The sequence below is a fragment of the Pygoscelis adeliae genome, unplaced genomic scaffold, assembly GCF_000699105.1.
Source record: "Pygoscelis adeliae isolate BGI_AS28 unplaced genomic scaffold, ASM69910v1 Scaffold26, whole genome shotgun sequence".
Taxonomy (NCBI): domain Eukaryota; kingdom Metazoa; phylum Chordata; class Aves; order Sphenisciformes; family Spheniscidae; genus Pygoscelis; species Pygoscelis adeliae.
This window is the reverse complement of record NW_008825104.1, coordinates 4,962,416-4,978,188: the sequence shown is the minus strand read 5'-3', so window position 1 is coordinate 4,978,188 and position 15,773 is coordinate 4,962,416. Positions and strand designations below refer to the sequence as shown.

Genomic DNA, 15,773 nt, shown 5'->3' with positions numbered 1-15,773 from the left:
GGAAAACAAAAGAATGAAAAAAGGCCCAAAAAAAAAAAAAAAGAAAAAGCAAGACAACAGCAGTGATACAGAAATGTCAATTCATAGGCAGAAATTAGGAAAATAAACAGTACCAAAGCAATGCTGTTTTCAGCAACTTCATTTTACTTTCAATAGTGATTGAGGATTCGCTTCATACCTGTAGAATTTCATTCAGTAATGACAGAACATGTTTAGATTTTAACCCTTGTGAGTTTACAGCACAAGAAAATTGGGCTGCAAGGGTTTAAGAATTTTCTTCATTAACAGTTGAGTAGATTAATTCTCAATACCCTAATGTATTATTTTGGCAGTGGACATTTTGCTTCCCCATTTCAGCAGAATTACAGCATTTATATACAGAATTATAAAAACCAAGTGAGACTTTTACATAGATCATCTGCCCTGCACATTATCCTGACCGTTGGAAGAAAAATCCCTATATTGGTCAAAACTATACAGAGCAAACACCCAGGAAAAAAGTCTTTTTTTATTCTATGACACTGTGTTAATACAATAAATATACAAAACTTCTGAACTACTCAGACATGCAACAGAGGGACAGAAGAAGTGCATTTGTACAGAACCATGACATTCACCAGGATGGCAGAGCATTGTTAGTAATTTACAAAATATACAAACATCCCTCAGATAAATAAAACCAACTCCTAAATTACAGATCAATGACTACTGACATTCCAGTGTTTAAACTTCATACTTTGTACTCAATTTGCCACAATACTACAAAATGACAACGTAAGTGGGCGCAATACTCTGATTAATTAATAACAGACTGTAAAATCTAGTTTTCGTTAGGTACAAAATATTTTAACAAATATCAGCCTTCTGTTGTCAAAGCTAAACTCAAACTTCTCCCTCCCTTTTGGGCTGCAAAGTGTCAGAGATTTCTGGTTTAAACAATCCACATGTAACTGAACCCTGAATTTCGCTTAGGAGGTTTAAATCCGTACATTCAACCCATGACATTACAAATCAATGCTCCGTATACATAGAACATTAAATATGTTTTCTCAACGAGCCTTTAAATATTTGGGGGGAAAAAAAATCTACCTGCCAAATTCAGGTTTTATTCATAATGTTTTTTTCCATAATATATTCTGGTAATGTATGTTATTATGCAATCTTCAACTGAAGTTAAATTGCAAGGATGATGTCCCTGGGATTCCTATCCAAGAGATACCAAGACAATCGCTTAAATTTTGATTTAAAAGTAATCCACAGTAGAGTTCCTAGATACAACTCTCAAGTTTTAAGTTTAAAAGATTATGAAAAGAACAATCTTGATATATAGCTGCTAGAAGGATGATGCCTGATCTCACCAGAAAATGGTGGCTTTTATCTGGAAAGCTTTTAATAACATTCCACACAAATTTAAGTTCAATGCTAGCATGTCCACTAGTATGAAATTTTAGAGCCCCTATTACACAGAATATTTAAATTGCTTTTAACTTCATAATGCAGAGAACATTTAGAAGCAAGTGTATTCATTAATATGAACTTCAGCATAGGTGAAACTACGGCATTTATCCAAATTCAAGTTGGATTTAAAGAAATTAGTAAAAGAAAGGAGACTAATAGGGACGTCATGCTACTGTACAATACTGATCCAGGGATTAAGCTAGGGGGTTTATTTTTTGCAGTGCTCTTCTGTTATATGAATACAGTGTAGTGAAAAAGAATCTATGAAAGTCGGTCCACATTCAGAACATGGAGGGGCCTCAGAATTTTATGCTGTCTCACTAAAGATGATTCATCTTAAGAGCTGAATTCCTTTCAGTCACAGATTATACTTACACAGGTTGCAGGATGTGGTCCTTCCTGTTTTCATTTTCTAAAACAGAGTTTGAAAACACAGCCCAAGTATTGTGCCTAAGACTCATGAGGCAATCCAAGAATATAAATAGTCTTCAAAGGAGAAAAATGTGACCTTATACTAAGACCTGATTATATTCTAGAATATTATGATGGTATGTACCGTTATGGATTGTTCAGTTCCACAGCACCAGTTTAACCTCTTAGGCCTCCAGTTCAATGAGTTAAAATTTAACTTTGTTAAAGATGAAGATTTCTCACTTTCCCAACTCAAAATAGTTTAAAAGCTTCCCCCACCCCAGCTTAAATCACATTACAAAGATGGCTGAGTTCATGTTAAAATGAATTCAAGTATCTGTCAAATGCCATTGCTTCAAAAGCTTGGTTTCAGACAGTATTCCTGTTACAAAATTAAATACTGTGTATTTAGGTTTTTGGACAACCAGTAAACAGTGACTGACTAGGCTAGAGATTTAGTACCACTGTTAAACACAAATCTACACTTAAAAAACAAACAAACAAACAAACAAACTCCCCAAAATCCCAAATACAACAAAAATACCACTGCATGTAGAAGGGGGGCAAGAAACTAGTGTTCTAAAAGTCAGTATTGGTTTCTTTTCCAGAAAAATTATTACCAGAAGACACGAATACTGAAATTAAAAATAGCAAATATATAATCATTTAGCTCTGTGATTGAAACCATCAGGTAACTTCCTTAAACTGTACACTGCATTACACATTCTATAACAGAGAATGTTTATGCACCATAGTCATTTCTCACAGGTAGAGAATACTCTGTGAAAATAGATACAAACAAATGCTGTAATTATAAAGTGGCGCAGGTAAATTCTGGACCAAAACACTATTTAAACAAGATCAGATAACAGTATTCATGCAAACTTACAGGTTTATATCAAAAGACTTATCCTAAAAAAAAAAAAAACCAAACAAGAAAAGAATTTATATCTACCCTACTTGGATTTGTCCTCCAGCAGCTGCTGAAATTGCAAAAGCAGTAGCCAAACCTAACTTTCTACAACTCTCAGTCTACCCCATTTCTTATAGTAGAAATAGGGAAAAAAGTTCTTAGGAAGAAAAATAATTGATCTGAAGTTGAAAAAAAACACTGGAGTGAACCACTAAAAACCCTTCCAAATTATTAATACATTTATTTGATCATTATATACCACAACTTATTCTCAGGCCAACTGTTGAAATTATTTATTCTCCATAAGATATGGAATATCTTATGTTGCTTTATATTCTAGAATGCAACATCTTAAAGAAGGGCAAAGAATGGTTATCTTTTTAAAATAAATAAATTTATAATAAAATAAACCAAACATTTCCCATTTTACCCATACACAGCTGCAGAAGAGACAAACATGCTGTGTGAATTTTGATCTAGGCTTTTAGGGAATATGGTAAGTGACTGGAAAATAAAGTACAGTCGAAGAGAACCATGATGACTTTTTATGTTTCTCTACATTCGGTTACCCTTGAACGCGTTTTGGGCTGCACTGGTTGCTGCTGTTGATGCGGCGTTGGCTGCAGCAGTTTGTACAGTTTTGTTGGACATCACTCCTGTTGCAAACTCCTGCTGTGCCTTCTCAAAACTAGCACCAGTCGTGCGATAGAGACCGTGCACCTAGGGAGGTGGAAAAGCAGTGAAAAAACGGTGCTGAGCCTTCCATTTCTTGGTAGGATAATAGCAAAGTCTCAAACACAAAGCAGAGCTGTGTGGTGGGGAAATCTGGTTTGCTCGTGTGTTTGGGAGGATCCAGAAATGAGTAAACAGACTTCTTTTCCACAAATCCTACAACTTTTGATTGCCCTGCTGCACGCACGGTTTGACTGTAGGAATACCTGTAACTTTTTGCAAGTTCGGAGGGGTCTCATAGGTCTTTACTAAAATGTGTGTGGTATCTACTGTCTGAAATAATGTATTTAAATACACAAACAGGCTGCATCCTTAGCATAATGCAGGGCTCATAGCTTGCAAAAATATCATAGAATCATAGAATGGTTTGGGCTGGAAGGGACCTCTAAAGGTCATCTAGTCCAACCCCCCTGCAATGAGCAGGGACGTCTTCAACTAGATCAGGTTGCTCAGAGCCCCGTCCAACCTGACCTGGAATGTTTCCAGGGATGGGGCATCCACCACCTCTCTGGGCAACCTGTGCCAGTGCTTCACCACCCTCAGCGTAAAAAATTTCTTCCTTATATCTAGTCTGAATCTATCCCCCTTTAGTTTAAAGCCATTCCCCCTTGTCCTGTCGCAACAGGCCCTGCTAAAAAGTTTGCCGCCATCTTTTTTATAAGCCCCCTTTAAGTACTGATAGGCTGCAATAAGGTCTCCCCGAAGGCTTCTCTTCTCCAGGCTGAACAACCCCAACTCTCTCAGCCTTCCTTCAGAGGAGAGGTGTTCCATCCCCCGGATGATTTTCGTGGCCCTCCTCTGGACCTGCTCCAACAGGCCCATGTCCTTCTTATGCTGAGGGCTCCAGAGCTGGAGGGTACAGGGCGCAGCTCCAGCTGCAGGGGGGGGTCTGCACCATCTACTGACAGAGCTCTTCTGTCTCAATTTGTATACAACTTGTCATACTCATTAGAAGAGTTAGTAAGTGTGCATGTTAAAAAAAACAGCAGGAAACATTTAGAAACATTTTAATTTCCTTCATTGATACGGTTACAAGAACAAGCTAAGCTATGACTGAATATTAAAAAGTATAAAATACCCTAATAATGCAGATACCTATCTGCTAAACTAGTGTGATAACCAATAGCTCTGCATAATAAGCAGAGGTATTAAACAATATGACTTACAAACACTCTAAACAATATGGTGTACAATCTCTAGTACAACAAAAAAACAAATCCTGAGTAACTACCAATTACCTGAGTATTAAAATTAAAATGCTGTTTCTGACTCATATTCAATCAAGTCACGATAAAGCTGTCAAATAATATTGCAAAGACATTTTCGTTCAATTGTAGCAGGAAGATTAATGTTGTAACTTTTTTCTTTGTTATAAATGTGACTATTTCTCATCCATAAAGATACACCAGGTCACATGTGAGTGTGCAGGTTTTTGAAAAGAATCCAGATGCATACGGCAGGAAGAGTGTAAAAAATGTTCCACCGTACATTTTTCTTGCTTATTTCTTTCTTCTGTACCTCAGTATTTATGCAGAAAACAAATAAGAAGAAGGGACATCTCCAGGCAACACTTAAAATTTCTAGTTTACTGTAAATAGGCCAGAAGAGTTTGGGTATGTGAGAATCTTTAAGCGTAACTATTACTGAGGCTGAATTATTAGAATTGCCAGCACATCATCATCAGAATTCTCAGTTACATTTTATCTAAACACCACCAAAAACTTAGTAGGACATCAGTATCTAAACTTAGGTCTTCTGGATGGAAATTCACAAAAAGGAACCAAGGGAAAAAAAGCATCCTTCTTTGAGCTTTCATGCTACACAATCATTAATTGACAAAAAATGTTAAAATAATAGAAGCAGAGAAATAAAAATCCTTTTCCCAGGTGCCAGGCATCTCACTCTTCTGTTGATTTCAATGGGAATGATTTTGGTAAGAGCTGAAACTTAGCAATCGTTTGAATCACACTTCACTCAGCCTGACGAATCACCACAGATTTGAAAATTACAACGTGGCATCTACAGGTATAATCATAGTGTCCAGTGCATGCACCTACCCTTTCATTGTGGCCTTACCTCCCAATTTCTCTTATTCAGAGCTATCCTTCCCCGTTTTAGTTTGCAGAAAATATGTGCATTGTACAAACAGCATTTCATAACTCCGCAATAGCATAACCAAAACAGTACAGTTGTTTATAGGTAAGGCACACCCCAAGAATATCATTTAATCCCCATTACTTTGTGAAAGAGTACCTCTCTCAAGCACAAAAGCAAAATCCAGATCACACACAGGAAACAGAAGAGGGGAATAATACGTAACTTACCTTTTTAAACATAACTAACGAGATAACAGCAGATGCTGTGAAAAGTGCAGCTATGATTATCATCATAATGCCAACAGGAATACTCTTATTAAGACCAGTAAGAGACGAAATCCACCCACTGGAGGAAAAAGAAAGGACAAACTTCACTAGCACAGCACATGAACCATTCAACCACAGGTATCCATATCAAGGGAAGCTTTATAACCTCCTGGTTCTGATCAACTTTGGATATTTTTTAAGAAAAAGTCATGGGAATTTTACATAAGCATATTTCGGTTCTGTAACAAGCTTTTAGAGCTTAGTTTCCATTTTTCCCAATGCATGCACTGAAACTATAAGAAAAATTGTAAAGATTATTATCCTTGAGCAGAACTGTGAAGAAATTAGAGAGTTGCTCATCAACTTTTGGGGTTTTTTTTGTCATACTGTAATTTCAGACTGATTTAAGACTACATGATTTTGTGGAAGAGAAAATGTCCCTAAAAATATAGCTTCTAACTTCTTTAAATATAAAACAAAAACATGCCACACACACAGAGCTTCTACGTGGGAAGACTCACTTAACTGTATCCACACAGTGATGCTTTCTCAACTGAGGTTAATATGAAATTTTTTTGAAGTAGATAGCATCAGATTAACTAATAGAAAAGATTGCTATATCAGTATCTACTTCAAACACTTCCCCATTCTGCAAAATTGAAACACCAACAGAAAAACCCAGTATCAAACTTGAAACCACAAAAAGCAGGTTGCCTTAAGAAAAATAAAACATTGAGAGAAAAGATTCTTCCACAGAAAAAAAAGCAGAAAATTTCTGTAAACCCAAACAGCCTTAAAACTTTCCTCTACCTGTTCCAAGTTGCTTTGATATCCTCTATGTCCAACTGGACTCTACCACAAAACTCCAAAATCCAAACTGTAATTAGCATTTTCTGATGATATGGCTACTTTTCACACCCCCTCCCCAAGTATCCTTAAAAGCACAATCCACATACTTGGAGAGTTGGCCCTCTAAAATACTTTTTAATTTTGTTAATGTCAATCAATGTATCTATGAAAAAGCAAAACAGCAGATTCGAGAACAAAAATAACAAAACAGGATCTTTCCTTACACTACAGTTCTAAAGCAATGCTGTTTTATCTGCCTATGTTTGGAGGTTAGCAGCAAAAAGCACTGATACAGGGAAGTGTCATTACCCAGCTAGAGTACTGCCAGTCATAGCTCTCCACGCTACCAGCTGGCTACTACGACCATGCTTTTAGTTAATTCAAGTTTGTCGGGCTTTTTTCCAAGGGCTGTGACTGATTCCCAATAGCTTTTCCTTGTAAAATGTAAATATTAGACCTCGAAGACTCAAATAAAAGATAATACGCAGGAAAGCTTCATGTAAAAGCTTATATACTTACAAGCATCAAAAAGAAAAATCAACTATTACAGAATAAGGAGCTGACTCAGACAAATGAGCTTTTCAAATAATATCAAAGATACACCACTATATTCACCCGAATACACTGTTGACTCATTCTTCAAATTTTAGCCATAAATTTCCTTAATGAGAAGTATATTAATATAATTAGAAATAACTAATGATACAAAATAATATGCACTGTATTATTACTGTCTAAATTATTTTCATTTTCTCTAAGTTTTGCTTATGTCTTTGTCTTAAATATAGCGCAAATAACATCTCTACACACCACCAAAATAGAGGAGGTAATGTATAAAAGAATAGTCCAAAGTGGTTTACACTGAAGGATAAGATTTTGACCAGCCTAATAACAGAAGTATGTCACACTCTTGAGATATGTTTCACCCACTTTTCCTAGTTAAGAGCACTCCAAAAATGCTTTTTTTGAGTGCTAAATGTAACAATTCCAGTGAACACAAGATTTTTTTTTTTAAAAAAACACACAGACTGTATTGCAGTGACTTTACCAAATATGAGTGTTGGTCTTACAGACAGTACAACGCTACAGCAAACAGAATACTCACCAGTTTCCCCACCTTTGAAATCCTGCAGCTTGAAGTACATGTACAGCAAACTGACAGATATATACAAAGAAGAACACAAAGAACCTGAATGAACTGTCACTCCTGAAAGAGGGGGGAAAAAAGATTAAAGCAGCCAGGATATTAATGACTTTTTGCAAATACAGTAGTACTGATCTAAAAAATTTTTTCTGCATTAACTACAGGAAAAGTGCTTTCATTTATTGACAGTGACTTGAAGTATCTGTCTTTCAGTAATAAAACCACAGTAATTCTGTGGTTTCGTAGACTGTTTATTTACAAGAGCTGCTCCTTCTTCTTTAATATAGTATTTTTGCCACCTGCACCTCTAACAGAGAGATGAATAGCAGCAAGATACTATTCCCTAGTGTTCTGTTCAGCACACAGCAGGGCCTTTTAGACTAAATATGTTAAGTTTTGCTACAATGCATGAAGAACAGAATTCTGTGCCACTTTCAGACTGAAGTTCACAGTGCTGGCAGGATGGGAAGAAAATATTTTACTTGTAAAAGAAAGTAAAAATCTAATACGAAATTACTGAAACATAGTGCAGACCAGAATACTGAAGCAGCTGTTGCTTAAAAGCAAAATATACAAAATAGGTTTGCTGTTTAAATTACTAAAATGCCAGCCTGACAAAGACTGAAAGTAAAAAAAAAAACAACCCAAAACCCAAATATAAATGTACAGGCAAAATCTCAAAGACCTCTACTTATTACTATCAAAACTAATGATTAGATATGCTTGCTACCAGAGTTCTAAAGAAAGTAGAAATCACTTAGTTAAGTCACAGAACCAGATTTTGCTGTTAATAGCTCTTCCTGCAGAAGGGAGTTTGTTAATTTCTATTTATTCAACCAGTTCAGTTCAATAACTATTTCATTTTCAGCTGAGCAACTGACTGAAAGTTGAATATGCAAGTAGTAGTCTTCCTTTTCCAAACAATCAATATTCACTAAGAAAAGCTATGGATTTACTAAAGAGCAAATGCAAGTTAAACTATATGATTCCTCAAAGATGTGTGGGTAGAGCAATGCCTCCTTGGTTATCAAAAAAACCCATCTCATTTAGTCTAAAAGTTACGCTTAACTGTAATTTCTGGCCATCAATCTTTCTCCACAAGAATTAGTGCATTTTAACTGAGAATATCCTGAATCACTTCAATGTAAAAAAAAATTCCCAAGAAATACTGTAAGAGTACAGGATTTAGAATCTCTACATGCTGATTTTCACCAAAAAAAAAAGTTCGGTTTTGCATGCAAACCAACCATTCTATTCTTAAACACAAAGCTACCATACCTCACGCTTGTGAAGTCTGCAAAGATTGCTAAAAGCTAGGAAAAATACTAGAGTTTGATTACTATATACCTGCTCCACTCATTCTTAAGAATCTCAGTCTACTTCAATTACAGACACTGTAGGTCACTTAAAAATATGGTATTTTTAAGTGTAGAGTTTTTTGAAGTTCATTCAGGAAGCCAAACATTTGAGACACTCTTAACTATTAACCTACTCAAATTCTTGGTGTGAAGGGATAGAGATTTAATGAGAATCTTGCTTAAAATTGTTATCGGCCCAATACAAAGTTTCCTACAAATATTTTGTCAATGGTAGAAGCTATAAATACTTTAAAGGATATTCCATGATATTCCTAGCTATTGCCATCTATGTTGCAAATACAACAACTGAATTATTGGTAAACATACTACTTGTTTCTAATGAAAGCATATTAACGGATTATCATGATGATAATCAAGCAAATTCTGTAATGTTAATGCATTTCGACACGTTTTTAAATATCCTAAGTCAAGCTGAAGTTGTTACCTGAAAGCTCCATACAGTGGTCTGTACCAGCAGACAAAAGAACAAGGGGTAAAAAGCAAGAACCAGAGAATACTCAATCCAAAATCAACCCCTCGCGTAGCATCAACGTAAAACCAGGCCAAACATCCAAAGATATTAAGAAACAGTGTCACTGTATGGACTGTAGAAGCAAAAGCAAAATAGTCTTAATTAAGTTTTGTTTATACAATAAATTATTACAACTGTTAAAGTAATACCCAAACTGAGCATTTTTAAACAAAACATCAGCAAGCTGACAATAAATCAACACCCTCTCAATACCCTCAGCAATAAGCTGATTTTTATACAGTTTTCTAACTCTCAGGTAAATCCTGTATTCACAAGTGAAAGTACCAAACATGAAAACTCAAGTACTATCAGGTATATGGTGAAAGAAAAAATCCTGTCATAAAAATAAAACATTTTCAAACTTAATATGATGAAAAAAGATTTCTACAGCTGCAATAATTGATACTTTTTCTACAGTAATAACTGGATACAGATATTTAACAGACTACTGAATATTTTTTGAGAGAAAGCTTATAAATGATATAAAATGCATCACAAATTTAGCACTGCACACATTCTAATTTGAAAATAAAAATTTCCAAAAAAATCTTTCAATGAAAAGCTCCTTGTCTTCCATGTAATAAAGCAAAAAAACCCCACTTAGTAAAACTGTTTCTCAGAAAAACAAGATCTGCAACAAGCTGTTCTAGATGCTTCAATACATATTGCACATTCAAATATTTCTTATAACATTGGACTTAAACATCTGCCTTTTTGGTGCTCCGTTCTTAACTCAATACCAGCATTTTCTCATTGCAGACCTTGTTACAGGTTAACTATTGAATTTCTACTAAAGAAAATGCATTGGCATTATGACTTCACAGTTTATTTCAAATACATTTAGTTCTTAGAACCAAAAAAAGAGACAGCAGTATTAAGAAACATTACAACTACTACCTTCATGCTATCTGGCACAGAAGTTAGTTCTGCCAGTCTTAAAAGATGAACATGTATGTCTGTCTTTGTTCAGCAATAACCAGTGATTCAGGAGTGATTTTGCTATCTCAGAGGACAGTTTCTATCCTTGTGGACCAGGATAAAGTAGAGTATTTGTAATTGAGAGTGCATAAGCTGTTCCTTGCAGCCATGATTTTTTATTTAAGTTCAGAGAAACATTTTAGTCATTCTACTGGAGAGTAAGGTTAACAGAAGAACTGGCAAGATAATAAAGATTCTGAAAAAAAGACTCCTCAAACTCTTTGCTGCCCTTTTAACGAGTACTTAAATAAGGCCTAAATCAACTTAGTGGGAAAAAATCTTAAAGCAAAATGCCCACATCATTGCATGAAAGGCTGATGAAACTCAAAACATTTCCCTCAGACAAATCCTATTTTCCTCTAAGAGTAACCAGAAACAGAAAACTTTGTACTTTTAAATAAAAAGCATTTAATGCATCTACACATCTTAGCACTGTTCCAGGAGGTCAGCAAAGCACCTAATTTCAGAATTTGTCTGTGTATGCCTTATAAAGCACAACAAAGGATACAAATCGAAATTCCTGCCTTCCTGTGATAAATACGAGAAAGCTTACTAAGGGGTATTCCTTCTTTTTCTAGTCAATACTGGAAAACAGGGAGACCCCCTAGATTACTAGAAACATCCGCATTCTGGTGGAGTTTGAACTTTCTGAAATCACTACTTTTTTTGTAATTGCAATTACGATAACAGGACAAGTTTTAAAAAAATACCATCAGTGCAGAGGAGGGTTGGAACATCACACCCACTACTGATACCTATTAGCACAATAAAACCAGCAACATAGGGGTCTACTTCACTACTGTCATGGAGAATCTCAGCTGTAAAAAACGAGTATTAGCAAGCTACGGATGAAGAAATGGGACTTCACTGACAATTCTGCCTTCGCTCCACCCGCCCTTCTCTCTGCCTGCTGCAAGGTACAGAAAGATACTTGTTCTTTGAGCCACCACCTTCACTAAGTGACCTAGATGTAAGGTTTGCTGTTGTATGAACAGACAGGTGTTTTAATGTTCAGGGTAACGGTTTAAGTACCTTACACCTACTTGCCCCTTCAAATTAAACTATGATACAAGTTATTAGAAGATAATGACCACCTGGGGGCTGAAATGACCTAAGGCTTTGGCTGAAGTCTGCAACATACAATGTCTATAAGACAATAACTTCACAGCTATACCAATACAGTACTCAGTGTGAAGTGATTTAAGAAGCCTTCTCCTAGTTTAGCTGTGGAATCAGTTGAGGTTAAAAAAAAAACAACAAAAAAAAAAAAACAAAGGGACATTCGTGCCAGAATAAGAATGAACAATGGAAAATTACAATAGTTTAGTAAATATTCAGACACAACTTCATTTTTATTAGTGTAAACTTCCTTATACAGAAGAATCCTACTTAGACATACATTCCCTGTCTTAATTAACTACACTTCATCATCCACTATTGTTTGAAAGTGAATTGTAGACAAAGACCACAAGTTGCACTGATGCTATTTGGCATCTACATTATTGAGATGATTATTTTGCAGTCCCATTTGGGACTGTATAAAAATAGATTCTTGTATTAAGTTTCAGTTCAGTAATGTTTTATTGAGGGTATTCTTGGGAAACCAAAGTCCTCACTAGGACACATGACAAAAGAATGTGCTTCTTCCCAGGAATCAGCTGGACTGTCACCCTGTAATAGACTGCCTCAAGGGGAATGGGATGCCTACAAAACAGAGGGTTTTGAAGCCACAAGGCAACTGATAAGTGAGGACAAAACTGGTGAATTTTGATCACATCCAACCTTGGGGCACAGAGTGGCTTCAAATGTAGCTTAGGCTTTTGTTCCTTGTCTGTTCTGCTCTTTTTGGAGACAGGGCGGGTAAGACACGTGCAAACACGCCCTACAAACAACAGAAGTATTTTCCATAGGAAAAAGTATGTTCTAAAACAGGCTTAGATCAGCACATAACACAAGCACATGCTATCAAAAACGTGTTGGTTTTTTTTTTCCCTCTACACAGTACATTAGGACTTCAGCTAAAATATTGGACACAGTCCACATTGTAAAATTCTTGATGCTACACACTAAAAAAACCCTAATAATATGGAATGGACCAAGCAGCGAATCTGTAAGACAGCCACCAAACAATCATATACATAATCTACAAACAAAGGCTGAGTAAACTATGCTAATTTAGCCAAAAGGAGATGACTAATGGGGATAAATGTGTTCTCCATAACAACAGTGGACAGAACAGGGAAGATCAAACACAGGAAGGGAGAATTAAATTATATACTGGGAAACATCTTCTAATGATAGAAGACAGCAACACCCTAGAACAGGCTTGGAGGGAGTTTATGAAGTGTCCATCCTTGGAGGTTCTCAGGAACAGGCAGAACAAACATCAACACAGACTGATATATGTACTGTTGATCATATCCTCAGACAGAAGGATGGATGAGATGAACCTCTCCTAAACAGAAAAAATACCATAAAAGTTGGCACTTTAGGGTATTATTTTTCTATCAGAACCTACAGTTTAAGTCATTGGTCTTTGAAAACCTTTCAAAGTCTTGTTCATAGAAAATGGAAACATTCACAACCTATATAAAGTAACAAACCCAAATGCCACAAAAGCTTTCCATGAGATTAAGCAGGTCTTGGGTTTGTTATTTCAAATAAGAAATATTATTTGACAATCAGTACTGCTCATTTTGTACATGCTATCAGCCTGTGGGGAAAGTAGCTGGAAAACACAGGCTTTTGAGCCAAAAAATTTCTGGTGTTAGATACGGGTCAAGAGACATGGGACATTTCACTAGTAACAGCATAGAAAGATCTAAAAAGTAGTGCTCAGTGCTAAAGAGCCAGGAAAACTGTCATTCTATCTGCAAGCCACTAGAAGAGCAACGGTCACAAAACCAAGATAGAACAGAAAAGCTCCACTGGCAACTGACAGAAGCCATTGCTAGCTGATTGTTGTAGTTCACAAAAACATGGGAGCACTCAGGCAGTAAAAAAGAAAAAAAAAAAAGATAAAAAAAGCTCTCCCCAAGGAAAAAGAACAAAAAAATATGTGTAAAGATAAAACCACATCAAGGAATCAGAAAACTCTGACTTCTGATACAAATAGAGAAAAGATGGATGAATTCACGGAATAGGGATACAAACAGACTTGTTTTCTCATGAGATAAAGAGCATATACATCTGAAACAAGTAAAGAAGTTTCCTCAGATACATAAAGACTAAGAATAAAGATATAAAAATTGCTACTAACCACGGAAACACACAGAAAACTGAAACCAAAAGGTTTGTTCCTAGGGCTGCTAAAAAGGAAGAGGAAAACTAACCTACTTTACAAAGTGCTGAGCACACGGTACTAGATTTATCCAAATGTGATTACGTTCACAGAACCCCTAGGTCTTACAAGACCTAGGAAGTTCTGGAAGAAGAAATAAAATGTAGGGTAGAGCAGCAAGCAGAAGCAGGCTGGTTTGCTATGGTAATAAGTGCCTCCACTGTGGAAGCATAGCTACTCTAATGAAAAATGAGCCAACGCATGTAGATACAATCCTGGAAAAGAAGAGTCACAAGGATTGATTCTACCGCCAGCCCTAAGGCACGGAATTCTGTACTCAATCTTTTTTTTTTTAGCCTGAAATAGATTTTGTCCTTCTTTTCCTTTATTATGCCCTTTTCCTTCCTTCCTGAGTAATCCCTAAGTCAGAGAGTACTACAGCTAAAGAAGGTAAAGAGCAAGAGGACTCAGTTAAAATCTCAGTCTACCTGGAAGAAAACCTGTCATGTTAGTATAAAACCACAACTCCTATATATTTTGAAATACTGTAACATTGCTGCTTCCTTTATTTATTGCTGTAAGAAGGAAAAAGAAAAACAGTATTAATATTCCAATTCTCACTGCCCAACTTCACCTTGTGTTTGAAACATACGGCACTTTCAGAACTCAGTCCTGCAAATGGCCAGAATTAGTAACTTTCCTAAAATTTTGGAGTACTTGATCTTAGATTTCATATAAATCTCAAATGTCTGTCAGATTTACGAGAGTGACTAGTCACACATTCTACAGTGGATTTAGTTGCTTATTTGAAGATTAATGACCCAGCAACAAATATAGAAAGCTGTGGATTATGATGAAGTGGAATTCACTTGATTCAACGCTGACTGCTCATTTTATGTGTTTCAATTACATGGTTCAATCACAGTAATAAGATTACCAGATTAACAGGTAAAATTACGGAGATTTGCTAACTAAATCTGAAGCCCTGAAAAAATACAGAAAAGTTCTGAAATTCACATTCCTTTAGTATGCTAAAAATATATTAAAGGCATCAAAGCACCTAAATCTTTGGAATTTCCTCGGTCTCAGAGTAATTATTAGGCTCTCATCACACTGGACAAGACAGAAGAAACAAATGTTGTGGCATTTGTACATTTGGTTCATCCAGCACTTCTCCAGTCAAAACACAGCACCTGAATGAGGGCAAAATCAACCCCACAAAGATGGTGTAGAGCATTCTTGGCATACAAAGGATAGTTTTAACATGGACTGATTCTTCAGCTAATTTACTTTACACTATTTTTTTTAAATAGACTAAAATGATGTTGTCTCCACTATAGACTAAAAACTATATTAAACTATATAAAACTATGTATATTAAAGCAAATGGATATTATACTTCTTAAACTCACAAGTCTATTAACACTGATTGTGAATTATATTTCTTAATATATAAGCTGATTTTAAAAACAGTAAAATTATTTCTAAGTTAGTAAATGGTCAAATCTCATTTTACAACAACAGAGATACTTCAAACAGAAAACTACAATGTACTAGAACCAACTTGCCTTAGGATAATCCTCCTCCTTTTTTTCTGTGGAAGTTTCCATGAAATAATTCAATACTTTTAAAATTGAAGCTAACAAAAAGATTTCACTTCAACATTTGACTTCTGGATTTAAAACAATTTCTCATTACAGATATTGCAAAAGCCAAAGTAGCAGGTATGTATCATCAAGTTTGAATATGCACTTT

General features: G+C 35.7%; 1 protein-coding gene across 1 annotated transcript in view; it reads right to left on the bottom strand.

The window, feature by feature from the left end:
* Positions 1-126: 126 nt before the first annotated feature.
* SCAMP1 (secretory carrier membrane protein 1) overlaps positions 127-15,773 on the bottom strand; it is a 34,909-nt gene continuing 19,262 nt past the window's right edge. Inside the window, exons 5-8 of the mRNA XM_009327254.1 lie at positions 9,674-9,833; positions 7,832-7,933; positions 5,839-5,956; positions 127-3,502 (exon numbers count right to left, since the gene is read on the bottom strand). Coding sequence (XP_009325529.1) covers positions 3,338-3,502; positions 5,839-5,956; positions 7,832-7,933; positions 9,674-9,833 — 545 coding nt within the window. The 3' untranslated portion in view covers positions 127-3,337. The remainder of the gene's footprint in view (positions 3,503-5,838; positions 5,957-7,831; positions 7,934-9,673; positions 9,834-15,773) is intronic.